This window comes from Oncorhynchus keta, chromosome 27 (assembly GCF_023373465.1).
Source record: "Oncorhynchus keta strain PuntledgeMale-10-30-2019 chromosome 27, Oket_V2, whole genome shotgun sequence".
NCBI lineage: Eukaryota > Metazoa > Chordata > Actinopteri > Salmoniformes > Salmonidae > Oncorhynchus > Oncorhynchus keta.
In genome coordinates this window covers 39,178,477-39,193,086 of record NC_068447.1, presented here as the reverse complement: position 1 = coordinate 39,193,086, position 14,610 = coordinate 39,178,477, and the positions used below count along the sequence as shown (strand labels likewise).

At 43.6% G+C, this 14,610-nt stretch overlaps 1 protein-coding gene across 1 annotated transcript in view; it reads left to right on the top strand.

Annotated features, from left to right (window-relative positions):
- The window catches only part of LOC118359994 (von Willebrand factor A domain-containing protein 5B1-like), a 42,478-nt gene extending 31,960 nt beyond the window's left edge, over positions 1-10,518 (top strand). Inside the window, exons 18-25 of the mRNA XM_035738980.2 lie at positions 1,178-1,445; positions 1,566-1,874; positions 2,200-2,337; positions 3,612-3,734; positions 4,432-4,503; positions 4,944-5,013; positions 7,302-7,425; positions 7,515-10,518. Coding sequence (XP_035594873.2) covers positions 1,178-1,445; positions 1,566-1,874; positions 2,200-2,337; positions 3,612-3,734; positions 4,432-4,503; positions 4,944-5,013; positions 7,302-7,425; positions 7,515-8,261 — 1,851 coding nt within the window. The 3' untranslated portion in view covers positions 8,262-10,518. The remainder of the gene's footprint in view (positions 1-1,177; positions 1,446-1,565; positions 1,875-2,199; positions 2,338-3,611; positions 3,735-4,431; positions 4,504-4,943; positions 5,014-7,301; positions 7,426-7,514) is intronic.
- Positions 10,519-14,610: the final 4,092 nt, after the last annotated feature.

The window sequence follows — 14,610 nt, the reverse complement described above, 5'->3', positions numbered from 1 at the left end:
CCCTCGGGAGCGCGAGACGAATCCCACTGGGACCAGGGGAAAGAGGGGTGGACAGTGGCACCTGTTGTAGTGGGGCTGGTGGAGGCGCTGAAAAACCTCCTCCTCTCTCTAAACGATCCACAGTCTGCAGCACGCGATCCCTGGCAGTGCCCAGACGTTGCAACATGGTCGTGTACTGCTGAACACGCTCCTCCACTGGAACAGGGAGGGCGTCTGCTCCTGCTGACTCCATTCTTCGGGTGAGTGATTCTGTAATGGGTCCTATGTGTAGCTGGTGTAGAGAGTCTAGCGCAGGACAGCAGATATGAGTAATCAACATACTTTTACTCAAAATGTAAAATATACAAAGTAACAAATGCACGTACACCATGACAGACTGAAAATACAATAAACAATCACTCACAAAACCCATGGGGGAACAGAGGGTTAAATAATGAAACAGTAATTGTGGGATTGAAATCAGGTGTGTAAAACAAAAAACACAAATGGAAAATGAAAGTGGCTAGAAAGCCGAACGGCTGCCGAACGCCGCTCGAACAAGGAGAGGGACCGACTTCGGCGGAAGTCGTGACAGCCTGAATGATCTGAATCTAGGATTACAAGGACTTTCCGCAACTATATTCAATGTGCGGGACAAAATTGAGGCTATGATTAAGAAGTTGGAGCTCTTCTGTCTGCATTAACAAGGACAACACACAGCTCTTTGTCACTTCCCACGAGCTGGGTTGTGACAAAAACTCACACTCATTCTTATGTTTAATAAATGTATTGTATAGTGTGTGTATGTGGCAGGAGTACAATGATGGCAAGAAAACTACATTTGAGAGTGCGCTGACCTTGGTGCTAGTAGAGGGGGTACGCAGCTGGAGGTTGAATGTTTGAAGGGATACGGGACTATAAAAAGTTTGGGCAAAAACACATTGCTCTGATGATTGAGTCTATCATTACTGCATGCACAATGCCATCACTGTAATGGTCCTTATTAATACTTAAGTGAGTTTCTTGCCTGAATGGGCATGGTCGCAATTAGTCTATGGTCGGTTCACATTCGTGGGGAGTAAGTCAGTGGATGTATTGCAATTATTCTGAACTTAAATTATCATTGTAATAAAGTTTAATAACATCTTTGGTCATAGTATTTAGCTAAACATGTATCTTTATGTTTAACCCCTGACAGCCACAGCTAGTAAACCTGTGTGCCACATCTGCCACGGGTTCCAGGGAGCGCCCTGCCAACGGCGCTTCTCACACACTCTCCCCCCATCTGGAGTGGGCTCCCCAAGAGGTGGACCCCGAGCAGGCCCAGCCCCCTGGCTCCAACCTGCAGGCCGAAGCCACCAGGAGCAGGGCTGACCCAGAGCACGCTCCAGGAGGAACCAAGAGCTCCGGTTGGGAGGACTGCTCCTCCTCCACTGACCCTTCTGTCGGCAGCTTAGGAGACGCAGGTGCGTCCACAACCACAGCCCTCCCACTCACCCTAACATTGAGCAATGGTAGACACACTAATCGATCAAATAACTGATATCCCAGACAAGACGTCTAACTTCTCATTGTTGTGTTACCAGACTGCTACCCCAATCAGCTGTGTGAGATAGAACCCCCCCAGGAGCCTCCAGCCACGCCAGACCTGAACACCACCCCAGACTGTCAGGAGGTGGTGAAGGGGGACTGTAAGGCCGTGGTGTCGGGCCTGCTCTGCGGGAAGCCAGTCAAGTGGGAGGTGACCTTTGACATAAACCCCTACCTGAAGGGCAGAGAGCGGGAAGAGAAAGTTCACGAGGAACTGTGGAACGAAACGTTCCATCATCTGGCTGGACGTTCCATTATTCAGGATTTTGAAAACATGGCAGATAAGGAGTGTGAGATTGAGCATGGTGCGTAAGACATGGGTAATATCTCATTGCTCAAATGTGACCGGATTCAGGATCGGGGTGTTTGATGTGATTGCCTACATCACAGTAGGGGTGTTAAATGTTAAAAAAAATATATTTTTTGTTGTTGCAGAAATGCCTTCTTGAACATGTTAACTTTCATATGCCTTAATTACAAACTTGTATGGGATCTGTAAATATGAAGAAAAAAAAACTAAAAATGAGTTTAGCCCAGTCGAAAGCACTGAGCTATATAGGGAGATAGGCAGGATTATAATGGAATTTATGTAAATCAAAGATGATAAGGTGACAACATGTTATTTTCCAGGTTCTGGTAGAAGATGCCAGTTGTATGCCATCCACACCAGCAAGGCCTGTAACATTCTCAGTAAATACACTGCATTTGTCCCTGTTGATCTGGACACTAATGAATATCTACAGACCTTAATCGACTACATCAACCCAGGTGAGACACTCCTGTTCTTTTTTATTTGTTTATTTTTATTTCACCTTTATTTAACCAGGTAGGCCAGTTGAGAACAAGTTCTCATTTACAACTGTGACCTGGCCAAGATAAAGCAGAGCAGTGCGACAAAAACAACAACACAGAGTTAAAGCTGAAGCTCGTCTGGAGGTTTGTTAACATAGTGTCCAAAGAAGGGCCAGATGTAAACAGAATGGTGTCGTCTGCGTAGAGGTGGATCAGAGAATCACCAGCAGCAAGAGCGACATCATTGATATTTACAGAGAAAAGAGTCTGCCCGAGAATTGAACCCTTTGGCCTCCCCATATAGACTGCCAGAGGTCCGGACAATAGGCCCTCCGATTTGACACACTGAACTCTGTCTGAGAAGTAGTTGGTGAAACAGGCAAGGCAATCATTTGAGAAACCAAGGCTATTGAGTCTGCCGATAAGAATGCGATGATTGACAGAGTTGAAAGCCTTGGCCAGGTCGATGAAGACGGCTGCACAGTACTGTCTTTTATCGATGGCGGTTATGATATAATTTAGGACCTTGAGTATGGTTGAGGTGCACCCATGACCAGCTCAGAAACCAGATTGCATAGTGGAGAAGGTACGGTGGGATTTAAAATGGTCGGTGATCTGTTTGTTAACTTGTCTTTTGAAGATTTTAGAAATGCAGAGCAGGATGGATATAGGTCTAACAGTTTGGGTCTAGAGTGTCTCCCCCTTTGAAGAGGGGGATGACCGCGGCAGCTTTCCAATCTTTGGGGATCTCAGACGATACGAAAGACAGGTTGAACAGGCTAGTAATAGGGTTTGCAACAATTTCGGCTGATAATTTTAGAAAGAGAGGGTCCAGATTGTCTAGCCCAGCTGATTTGTAGGATCCAGAATTTGCAGCTCTTTTGGAACATCAGCTGGGGGGGGGGGGGTTCAGAGCTGTTATTGATGCTTATTGAAATGATCGATTATCGTAGATTTATCGGTGGTGACAGTGTTTCCTAGCCTCAGTGCAGTGGGCAGCTGGGAGGAGTTGCTCTTATTCTCCATGGAGAAAGTTATTCTCCAAAACTTTTTGGAATTCTTGGTATGCATACGTTCACATTGAATGGATGGGAGTTTTTTTAATGCTTATTTTAACCATTGACTCTTCTTCAGACCTTTATTAAAAATCAAGGTAACTTTGTCCTTTAATACCACAAATGTGAACAGTTCTAAGACTGCTGTCATCCTTTAGGTTAGGAAATACACTGTGTCTCTGTTGGGTGTTTCAGGTGAGGGTCTGAAGTGGGGCTCTCGCTCGGGGAGCAGGAAGAACCAGGTTTACTCCATCGGACTGGGCCGCTCCCAGTCTGGCTGCATGTCAGAGGAGGCTGAGGATGGGCATCTGCACCCCAGTAAGACCTTTACCGTACTACATAGTAGAAGAATGTGTGAAAATGTGTGACAGGTGATTGTTTGAAGAGTTTGAACTGACAGATCTGACAGGTTTTTAGTCATTTCTATATGAAAAGCTTCATTCCAAAACGCTATTTTCAGAAATGTTGAAATGATCTTTTATTGTTTAAAGAAGTTATGAAATAGGTTGTGTGTTTTTTGACTATCTAATCGTGGCATGGGGTTGTGCAATGACAGACATGTATTTGTTCGAACTCTATCAATTGATGGTTTCATTTCAGAGGGACAAATAATCATGTTTTTAGGCAAAACGCTATATATCCGCCTCACTCTCAGAAAAACAAGTAGTACTGCTAGGTTTTAAACAGTCAAATGTAACAAATAACTACATTCAATTTAAAAAACTGTACAAAGAATACATCTAGGAACAATATTTTAAAAGTTTGAATCAATACAGTAATGTGAGCTCTGTATGTAAAACATTTACATTTTATATTTGAGTAATTAAGCAGATGATCTTATCCAGAGCAACTTACAGTTAGTACATTCATATTAACATAGCTAGGTGAGACAACCACATATCACAGTCAAATGAATGAATATGCTTTGAGTGTTTCACCTGTGTAGTATACTATTCATGTTGTCCACAGTGAAACTTTTCAAATGACTTTGACCTATCGTTTTGCTGGGTTTTAGGTGTGGAAGATGGGGCCTCTCCGTGCAGCACCCCCTCATCCTCTGGCTGGGAAAGAAGCAGCTTTACAAATGGTGAGTTTTTATCTGGCCTGTTTTGCGTTCAAGGAAAATCACTGGCTCGCAAATAATACTCATGACTTCATTAAAAAGCCCATTTGTTTTCTTATGGTCTACATTGATAGCATCTAAACACACGCACACGCACACACACACACACACACACACACACACACACACACACACACACACACACACACACACACACACACACACACACACACACACACACACACACACACACACACACACACACACACACACACACACACACACACACTAGATTGTGTTTGTCCTCTGCTGTGGCTTCCAACCTTCTGTGGGTGTCTTATCTGTGTACTGTGTGGTGGTGTCATGTGAAGTGTAGTCGTGATGCTCAGGGTAGAGAGGAGAGATAGCTAAATGGAAAACTAACTTGCCCTGACTGACTGTCTTTCTCTCTCTGTCTCTCTCAGCCCCCCAGAGGAGCCCGTCTGTGACCTCAGACCAATCACAGAAGTTGGTGGAGAGCCTTTTCTCAGCCAGGTGGGTGATGGAGAGGGTCAGGGTGGAGAATAAAATACTAACTAGACTGCTAGTGGTGTCTCATTGCCAACTGATAATTGTTACTTCCGGTTACTCTATATTCTGAGGGCACCTGCTAGATCTAGTCACTTCGACCCCATTTCGTCGACTGGTTGATTGTTTGGTCGATAGGCGGTTGGTTGACCAAGATTTTTTTAGTAGAGCAGTGGCAAATGGAGTGCGTTTGGAAAATATTCAGACCCTTTAACGTTTTCCACATTTTGTTACGTTACAGCCTTATTCTAAAATGTATTAAATCGTTTTTCCCCCCTCATGACAAAGCGAAAACAGGTTTACATATTTTTGCACATTAGTATTCAGAGAATGATGAGGGAAACATTTTAATGTAATCCATTTTAGAATAAGTCTGTAACATATCAACATTTGGGAAAAAAACATTTTGGCTCATTAGACACCTGTCTGATTCCCGCCTGTCTGAGTGGACTAATCCATTGAATAGGCCATATGGATGGCACACCAGTATCACCAGTAGTACATTTAGCCTACCATTCATTTCCATCATTTCTCATCTACATTGTTTGTTTGGTTAAGTTCATTTATGTTAATACATTCAATATATTAACTGACACGGTCTTACTAGGCTACACCTGTTTTTGCTTATTTCATTCCATTTACGAGTTGTTAATTTATGAATGGGCTTTTTCTTGGAGCGCTCCTGTCAATTTTGAGTAAGGACACCCATCTGATTACGTATAGAAGTAGGCCTAGGCTACCTGGCCTGGGCGCAAATGTAGGCCTATAAATGTGCCCATTTTGGGATCTGCTACTATTTCTGATTGTCAGAACTCACCATTACTGTGGAGCTTCTCAAGGTATTTTTTTTATTTAGCCTCAAACAGCAAGTAAACAAAGTCTGTTTTTACATCCATTGAGAGTGACAATAGTTCCTCAACATAGCCTATTTAAAAATGATTCCAGATTTCTCCCTTTCGATAACCACTCAGCATGAAAGGGGACACAATGTCATGTGTTATTTTTTCTTTAACTAGAAATGCAAATTGATTTCTGATTCTAATAATAATATTAGACAGATCATACACGTAAAGTTAGCTAGGGAGCCAGAAAGCTAACGTTCGTTAGCTAACTAACAGTACGCTTTAACTTGCAATAAAAACGACTTTCTGACTAAATTAGAAACGTTTATCTGAAAATGTAGCTTGACTCTTACCTGTATACACGGATGAACATTGCACGGCAGACTGGAACCATTTAACTATGCTTTATTTGAAGCTACATCTTGTTTGGCCGATGTTGTGTCAAGTCACTCCGGTTCACACTGACCGTGGCGTATGCAGAAAGTAGTCCATCACTTTTTCCAACTGAACTGTTGATAGCACCTGCTAAATTCAGGGCATCAATGTTGTTGAGAAAAGTAGCAAAACTTTTCTAGTTCTCGACGGCTAACGTTTTTTTTTTTTTATAATGATGCGGTAGAAAGGACTGGCAACACATACTGAACAGCTCACGTTACAAACAGAAGCATTCTACATGGCAAACCAATCCAAACTCATCTCCCGGCATGTCCAGCCCATTCAGCCAATCATGGCTAGCGGTAAAATTCCTGTCTTTTTCCGTGGCTTAACCAACTAGGCTCGGAATTTCAAAAATGTATTTCTATTTATGGATGGAATACAAGTTTGTTATTAAGGCACATGAAAGTTCAGATGTTTCAGAAGGCATTTCTACCCAAAAAACACATTTTGATAAGAAAATAAATGTTTATGTTCACATCCCTCTCCTCTGAAGTAGTGACGTGCGACATATGCCTAGTTTCCTTAAACAAATCACATATATGGAAAAATACACGTTTTAACATTTTGACCAATCAACCGGTCGAGTAAGATTAGTTTTAGTTAGGGACATCCCTACTTCGAGTACATAGTTTTTTGTGTGATGTAATGTCTCCTTTCTCCATTTCATGCTAATCTCACCCAGTCTTATCTCTCAGGCACACATTACTCAGTCGCCTTTTTCCGCTATGCATCATTTGTGCATTTCCCAGTGTTGGAAAAATGTCCCTTTCCCCTCCATTCTCAAAATGAAAACAATTTCACCTATGTTGAACTATAGGTATGTGCTGAGAACGGCAGGGTTATGCTAGGAGCAGGAAATAAGGGCTTCGTGATGTCACAGAGAAAATCCAGTGTATGTATTTGTGCTTACAAATGGCAATGAATGAAACTTGAAGTTGATCTTGAGATGCTGCATCTCTCTCCTGTCCTCTACAGACTGACTCTCAGCCGGACAAGACTCCTGACCCGGGCTGCCAGGGGCTTCATGTTTGGCTCAAACAGCAAAACCAGCAACTCTGTAGGGGAGAGCGAGAATGAAAAAAAAGACTACATTCCTCTGGTGCGTGGTCAGTGGTGACAAAACGCCACGTTTTTGAAAATATAAATGTTTATCTTTTTACACCCTACATCTCCCTCTCTCTGGTACAGGTGTCCTTACAGTTGGCGTGTGGTGCGTTCTGCCTGGACAGCGCTCTGTGTGAGGCCATCAATGTGCACATGGACAAGCTGAAGTGGACATCTCCCTTCACCAGCCACCGGGTCAGTCTGAGTCACCACGTCTCCCACTCAGCCAGTTGCCGCTCAGACAGCAGCACTGCAGAGGACAGCCACAAGTCCACCTCCCCGTCTCCATTTGAGAGCTCAGCTAAGGTAACAGAGACCAGCCTGGCAGGCCACCACCAGACTGGAGACCTGGCTGTCAGCAGCCACAGCCAGACGGGCCACAGCCCCTCACACCTTGCCAGGAGTCTCCGGATGGAGGGTGGGCCAGGATCTTCTCTTTTCTTCCTGGGCGGCCCCTCCACCCCTACCACCTACGCCGAGCCCCCTCTCTACCCTCATTCCCTGACTGACGGCGGACGGGGCTCGGAGTCGGAGAGTGTGGAAACCCCCCCAGCAGTGCCCCTTGGGTCTGAGAAGAGGCTGGATACGGAGGGCATGGTGTGGGCCACGGCTGTAGCCCTGGCCTGGCTGGAGCACAGCTCGGCCAGCTACTTCATAGAGTGGGAGCTGATAGCAGCTAAGGCTAGCATGTGGCTCAGTGCCCAGAGCATCCCTGAAGGAAAGGACTTAGCCTCGGTCAAGTCTGCTGCCAACCAGCTCTTTATCATCCTCAGACACTGGGACGAGAACCTGCAGCTCAACATGCTCTGCTACAACCCCAACAGTGTCTGATCTTATCGCATGCACAGTCCTCCACCCCGACATATCCAACTATGCTAACTGACTAACGCTTTACAAACAAACAAATTGTATTTGCTGTTCTGATGATTTTGTTAGTGAGGTTGTTGTGAGCATTGTGTAGTTGGATTAATCATGTTGTGATAACTTCTAAACATGTCAGAAGCTTCTCAGAGGCATGCTTGTTGTCTCCATGTGGATGGATACAGACCATGCATTCACTAGCTATGGGTCAGTGAAAGAAATCCGAAGTGTTCGCGTAAACGTGCTGTAAAGTTACTTGCTGACTGTTTACATATTTGAGAGAAAATATATGTTTTGTTTGTGTTTAATATGTCCATCATATTGATGTCCAATGATGAGAGAATCTGCCAAAACAATACCAATTATTAATATTGCATCTAATGTGTTTGATCGTCACCATCATTTCAAAACCCATATTGTGATATAAAAATGAGCCTGGTAGCAGATCTGTTTGTGCCGTTTTTCCAACTTTGCAAACTCTTCTTCTCATGTTTAATGTGTTTTTATTGTATTTTCATCAGCCATAAGTGCCTAACAATGATCCAACACAAACAACGATTGGTTATCTGGAATACGTATTTGGATGTTTTGCTGATGTCATGCATTGTCCATTCGTCAACATGTTGTTTGAAATACTGTATTAATTGTGTTTCCTTAAAAGAAAATGCTCAGCATGTTTTCTTTGTAGATGTTTTCGTAGTTCTGAATAATTTGATATAAACGTTTTCCTTGGTCCTTGTTATCTTTTACAAGGCATTGTGCTTTGCTCTCATATTTACTCATAAACTTGTGTTGTTTTACTCAGGTAATATTATTTTCCTCAGGCTTTGACATTGCATCCATCCCGCTGCATGGAAACCAGGTGTTTGTGTTTTAAAAGATGTATCAACAGTTGGAGCAAAGCAATTCCCCCACAGTCAACCTATTCTGCTGCATTTGGCTGTCGGAGATGAGATCTATGGTGTGTCTTAAATGTCTCCCTATTCCCTTTATAGTGCACTATATTTGACCAGGGCTCTGGTCAAAAGTATCTCACTGCATAGGGGATAAGGTGCCATTTGGGACGCATCTCTAGAAATGTCATAATGTAATTGTGATCTGTATAAGCTTATTGTGGTTGTGGTGGCTGGCTTTACTTGTGAGAAGTTGTATTTTTCATGTTTCGAGGTCAAACATACTCTACATGACCAAAAGTATGTGGACACCTCCTTGTCAAACATTTCATTCCAAAATCATGGGCATTAATATGGAGTTGGTCCCCCATTTGCTGCTATAACAGCTTTCCCTGTTCTGGGAAGGCTTTCCACTAGATCATTGCTGCAGAGACTTGCTTCCATTTAGCCACAAGAGCATTAGTGAGGTCGGACACTGATGTTGGGAAATTAGGCCTGGCTTGCAATCTGCTTTACAATTAATCTCAAAGGTATTCGTTGGAGTTGAGGTCAGGGCTCTGTGCAGGCCAGTTAAGTTCTTGTACACGGCATTGTCATGCTGAAACAGGAAAGGGCCTTCCCCAAACTGTTGCCACAAAATTGGAAGCACAGAATCGTCTAGAATGTCATTGTATGATGTATCGTTAAGATTTCCCTTCACTGGAACTAATGGGCCTAGCCCGAACCATGAAAAACAGCCCCAGACCATTATTCCTCCTCCACCAAAATTTTGTTTGCACTATGGTAGCATTCTCCTGGCATCCACCAAACCCAGATTCATCCGTCGAACTGCCAGATGGTGAAGCGTGATTCATCACTCCAGAGAATGCGTTCCCACTGCAGACAATTTTTATGTGTTACGCGCTTCAGCACTTGGCGGTCCCGTTATGTGAGCTTGTGTGGCCTACCACTTCGCGGCTGAGCCGTTGTTGCTCCTAGACTTTTCCACTTCACCATAACAGCACTTACAGTTGACCGGGGCAGCTCTAGCAGGGCAGAAATTTGACGAACTGACTTGTTGGAAAGGTGGCATCCTATGACGGTGCCACATTGAAAGTCACTGAGCTCTTAGGCCATTCTACTGACAATGTTTGTCTATGGAGATTGCATGGCTGTGTGCTCAATTTTATCCACCTGTCAGCAATGGGTGTTGCTGAAATAGCCGAATCCACTCATTTGAAAAGGTGTCCACATACTTTTATATATATGTAGTGTACCTCGCCATTGCTGCTGTGTGTTTTGAAAAGATTGTTGACTGTTTGTTTGGGGCTGCATGTAATAAAATGTGTTTACTCGTAAAGCCGTAAAAGTTTGTATTGAGACAAAGCAAAAACTATTGGTCCCATTGGTCACACAAACAATATAACGAACGTTACCCTGAATAGTGCAGTAGTGGTTTATGTCCAGTTTTATGTTCAGTTAATGACATTTGGCATTTGAAAATAATTGCACCGAAAGGCAGTACAGTCGTGGCCAAAAGTTTTGAGATGATAATTTTCACAAAGTCTGCTGCCTTAGTTTGTATGATGGCAATTTGCATATACTCCAGAATGTTATGAAGAGTGATCCGTTGAATTGCAATTAATTGCAAAGTCCCTCTTTGCCATGCGAATGAACTGAATCCCCCCAAAACATTTACACTGCATTTCAGCCCTGCCACAAAAGGACCAGCTGACATCATGTCAGTGATTCTCTCGTTAACACAGGTGTGAGTGTTGACGAGGACAAGGCTGGAGATCACTCTGTCATGCTGATTGAGTTTGAATAACAGACTGGAAGCTTCAAAAGGAGGGTGGTGCTTGGAATCATTTTTCTTCCTCTGTCAAACATGGTTGCCTGCAAGGAAACACGTGTCGTCATCATTGCTTTGCACAAAAAGGGCTTCACAGTCAAGGATATTGCTGTCAGTAAGATTGCACATAAATCAACCATTTATTGGATCATCAAGAACTTCAAGGAGAGTGGTTCAATTGTTGTGAAGAAGGCTTCAGGGCGCCCAAGAAAGTTCAGCAAGTGCCAGGACCGTCTCCTAAAGATGATTCAGCTGCGGGATCGGGGCACCACCAGTACAGAGCTTGCTCAGGAATGGCAGCAGGCAGGTGTGAGTGCATCTGCACGCACAGTGAGGCGAATAGTTTTGGAGGATGGCCTGGTGTCAAGAAGGGCAGCAAAGAAGCCACTTTTCTCTCGGAAAAACATCGGAGACAGACTAATATTCTGAAAAGGGTACAGGGATTTGACTGCTGAGGACTGGGGTAAAGTCGTTTTCTCTGATGAATTCCCTTTCCAATTGTTTGAGGAAAAAATCTCGTCCAGAGAAGACAAGGTGAGCGCTACCATCAGTCCTGTGTCATGCCAACAGTAAAGCATCCTGAGACCATTCATGTGTGGGGTTGCTTCTCAGCCAAGGGAGTGGGCTCACTCACAATTTTGCCTAAGAACACAGCCATGAATATAGAATGGTAACACATCTTCAGAGAGCAACTTCTCCCAACCATCCAGGAACAGTTTGGTGACGAACAATGCCTTTTCCAGCATGATGGAGCACCTTGCCATAAGGCAAAAGTGATTACTAAGTGGCTTGGGGGAACAAAACATCGATATTTTGGGTCCATGGCCAGGAAACTCCCCAGACATTAATCCCATTGAGAACTTGTGTTCAATCCTCAAGAGGCGAGTGGACAAACAAAAACCCACAAATTCTGACAAACTCCAAGCATTGATTATGCAAGAATGGGCTGCCAGCAGTCAGGATTTGGCCCAGAAGTTAATTGACAGCATGCCAGGGTGGATTGCAGAGGTCTTGACAAAGAAGGGTCAACACTGCAAATATTGACTCTTTGCATCAACTTCATGTAATTGTCAAAAGCCTTTAACACTTATGAAATGCTTGTAATTATACTTCAGTATTCCATAGTAACATCTGATAAAAAAAATATCTAAAGACACTGAAACAGCAAACTTTGTGGAAATTAATATTTGTGTCATTCTCAAAACTGTTGGCCACGACTACTATTCATAGTCAGTGGATGTCAACTATGTACACTGAATAAAAATATAAACGCAACGCGCAACAATTTCAAAGTTGTTACTGTTACAGTTCATATAAGGAAATCTGTCAATTCAAATAAATCCATTAGGCACTAATCGATGGCTTTCCCATGACTGGGAATACAGATAACTTTCAAACAAAAGTATGGGCGTGTACCAGAAAACCAGTCAGTATCTGGTGTGACCACCAATTGCCTCATGCAATTCACATAGAATTGATCAGGCTGTTGATTATGGCCTGTGGAATATTGTACCAATCCTTTTCAATGGCTGTGCAAAGTTGCCGGATATTGGCGGGGAACTAGAACACGTTGACGTACATGTAGATCCAGAGCATCTCAAACATGCACAATGGATGATATGTCTGGTGAGTATGCAGGCCATGGAAGAACTGGGACATTTTCAGCTTCCAGGAATTCTGTACAGATCCTTGCCACATGGGGTCGTGCGTTATCATGATGAAGCATGAAGTGATCCATAAAATGCAAATGTGTTCATTGTTCACAGCTTATGCCTGCCCACACCATAACCCCACTGCCACAATGGGGCACTCTGTTCACAACATTGATATAAGCAAACCACTCGCCCACACAACGCTATACACGCTGTCAGCCATCTTCCCGGTACAGTTGAAACCGAGATTCATCCAGGAAGAGCACACTTCTCCAGCATGCCAGTGGCCATCAAAGGTGATTATTTCCCACTGAAGTCGGTGAGCATGATGAGCACGCAGATGAGCTTCCCTGAGATGGTTTCTCACAGTGTGCAGAAATACTTTGGTTGTGCAAACCCACAGTTTCATCAGCTGTCCTGTTGGCTGTCTCAGACCATCCCGCAGGTGAAGAAGCTGGATGTGGTGGTAGAGAAATTAACTTTTAATTTTCAGGCAACAGCTCTGGTGGACATTCCTGCAGTTAGCATGCCAATTGCACGTTCCCTAAAAACTTGAGAAATCTGTGGCATTGTGTTGTGTGACACAACTGCACATTTTAGAGTGGCCTTTTATTGTCCCCAGCACAAGATGCCCCTGTGTAATGATCATGTTTAATCACCTTCTTGATATGCCACACTTGTCAGGTGGATAGATTATCTTGGCAACGTAGAAATGCTCACTAACAGGGATGTAATGAAGCGTTTATATTTTTTTCAGTATAGTTAAAATGTGAAGTTCTCTCATGCAACTGTATAGAATGTCTGTACCAAAAGGCCACTATGTTCACTGAAATGAAAATATGTTTTCATATTTTACAGGATCACTCACTAACGACTGCTTGTCAACTCGGTCAGGTAAGCTAGACCTGACTCATTAACAACAAGTGTAGGAAGGAGCCATGACTTGAGAAAATCAAAGAGCTCATTAGGATAACAACCCATTGGGCAAAAACGGTTTGAATCAATGCTGTTTCCACGTCATTTCAACCCCAAAAATCTATGTACTGACGTTGAATCAACGTGGAAAACTGATTGGATTTGCAAAAAATCATCAACGTAAGGACATTTCGTCTTTTGACCTCGTGCAATTTTTTGTTGATTTCATGTTGAATTCACATTAGTTGAAAACTCAACCAAATGTCAATCAAAACTAGACGTTGACTTGACGTCTGTGCCCAGTGGAAAGGATCTGGTCATGCTACCAACACCACGACCTGGGGAAGCACATATCTCTACATAGAGAGAGAGGTGAAGGTAGGGGGGAGAGAGAGCGGGGGGAGAGAGAGGGATAGCGATAGAAAGAGAGGGATAGATGGAGGTAGACGGGAGAGAGAGTGTGGGAGAGAGAAAGAGAATGGGAGAGAGATATGGAGAGAGAGAGAGAGAGTGTGAATAAAGCTGAAGCAAGGCTCATTAGTGTAAAGACAGGCGATGCAACAGAAGTCCATCTTGACCATTTCTTTATGAAGATCAAACACAGAGCTACAGCTGGTCCTGTTGCTGGTACACATGGTACACACTACACGCTGCTTTGAAGAGCTACCCTCCAAAGCCAGTGCAGGGGATGGAAATGTGCCTTTCAATTTGAGATATCTACTGCAGCCCTCATCCTCCACATACAACACCCATTCTGCCAGTCACATTCTGTTGAAGGTCCCCAAAGCACACACATCCCTGGGTCACTCGTCTTTTAAGTTCGCTGCAGCTACCGACTGCAACAAACAGTCAAACTGGACAGTTTTATCTCAATCTCTTCATTCAAAGACTCAATCATGGACACTCTTACTGACAGTTGTGGCTGCTTTGCATGATATATTGTTGTATATATGCCATTTAGCAGACGCTTTTATCCAAAGCGACTTACAGTCATGTGTGCATACATTCTACGTATGGGTGGTCCCGGG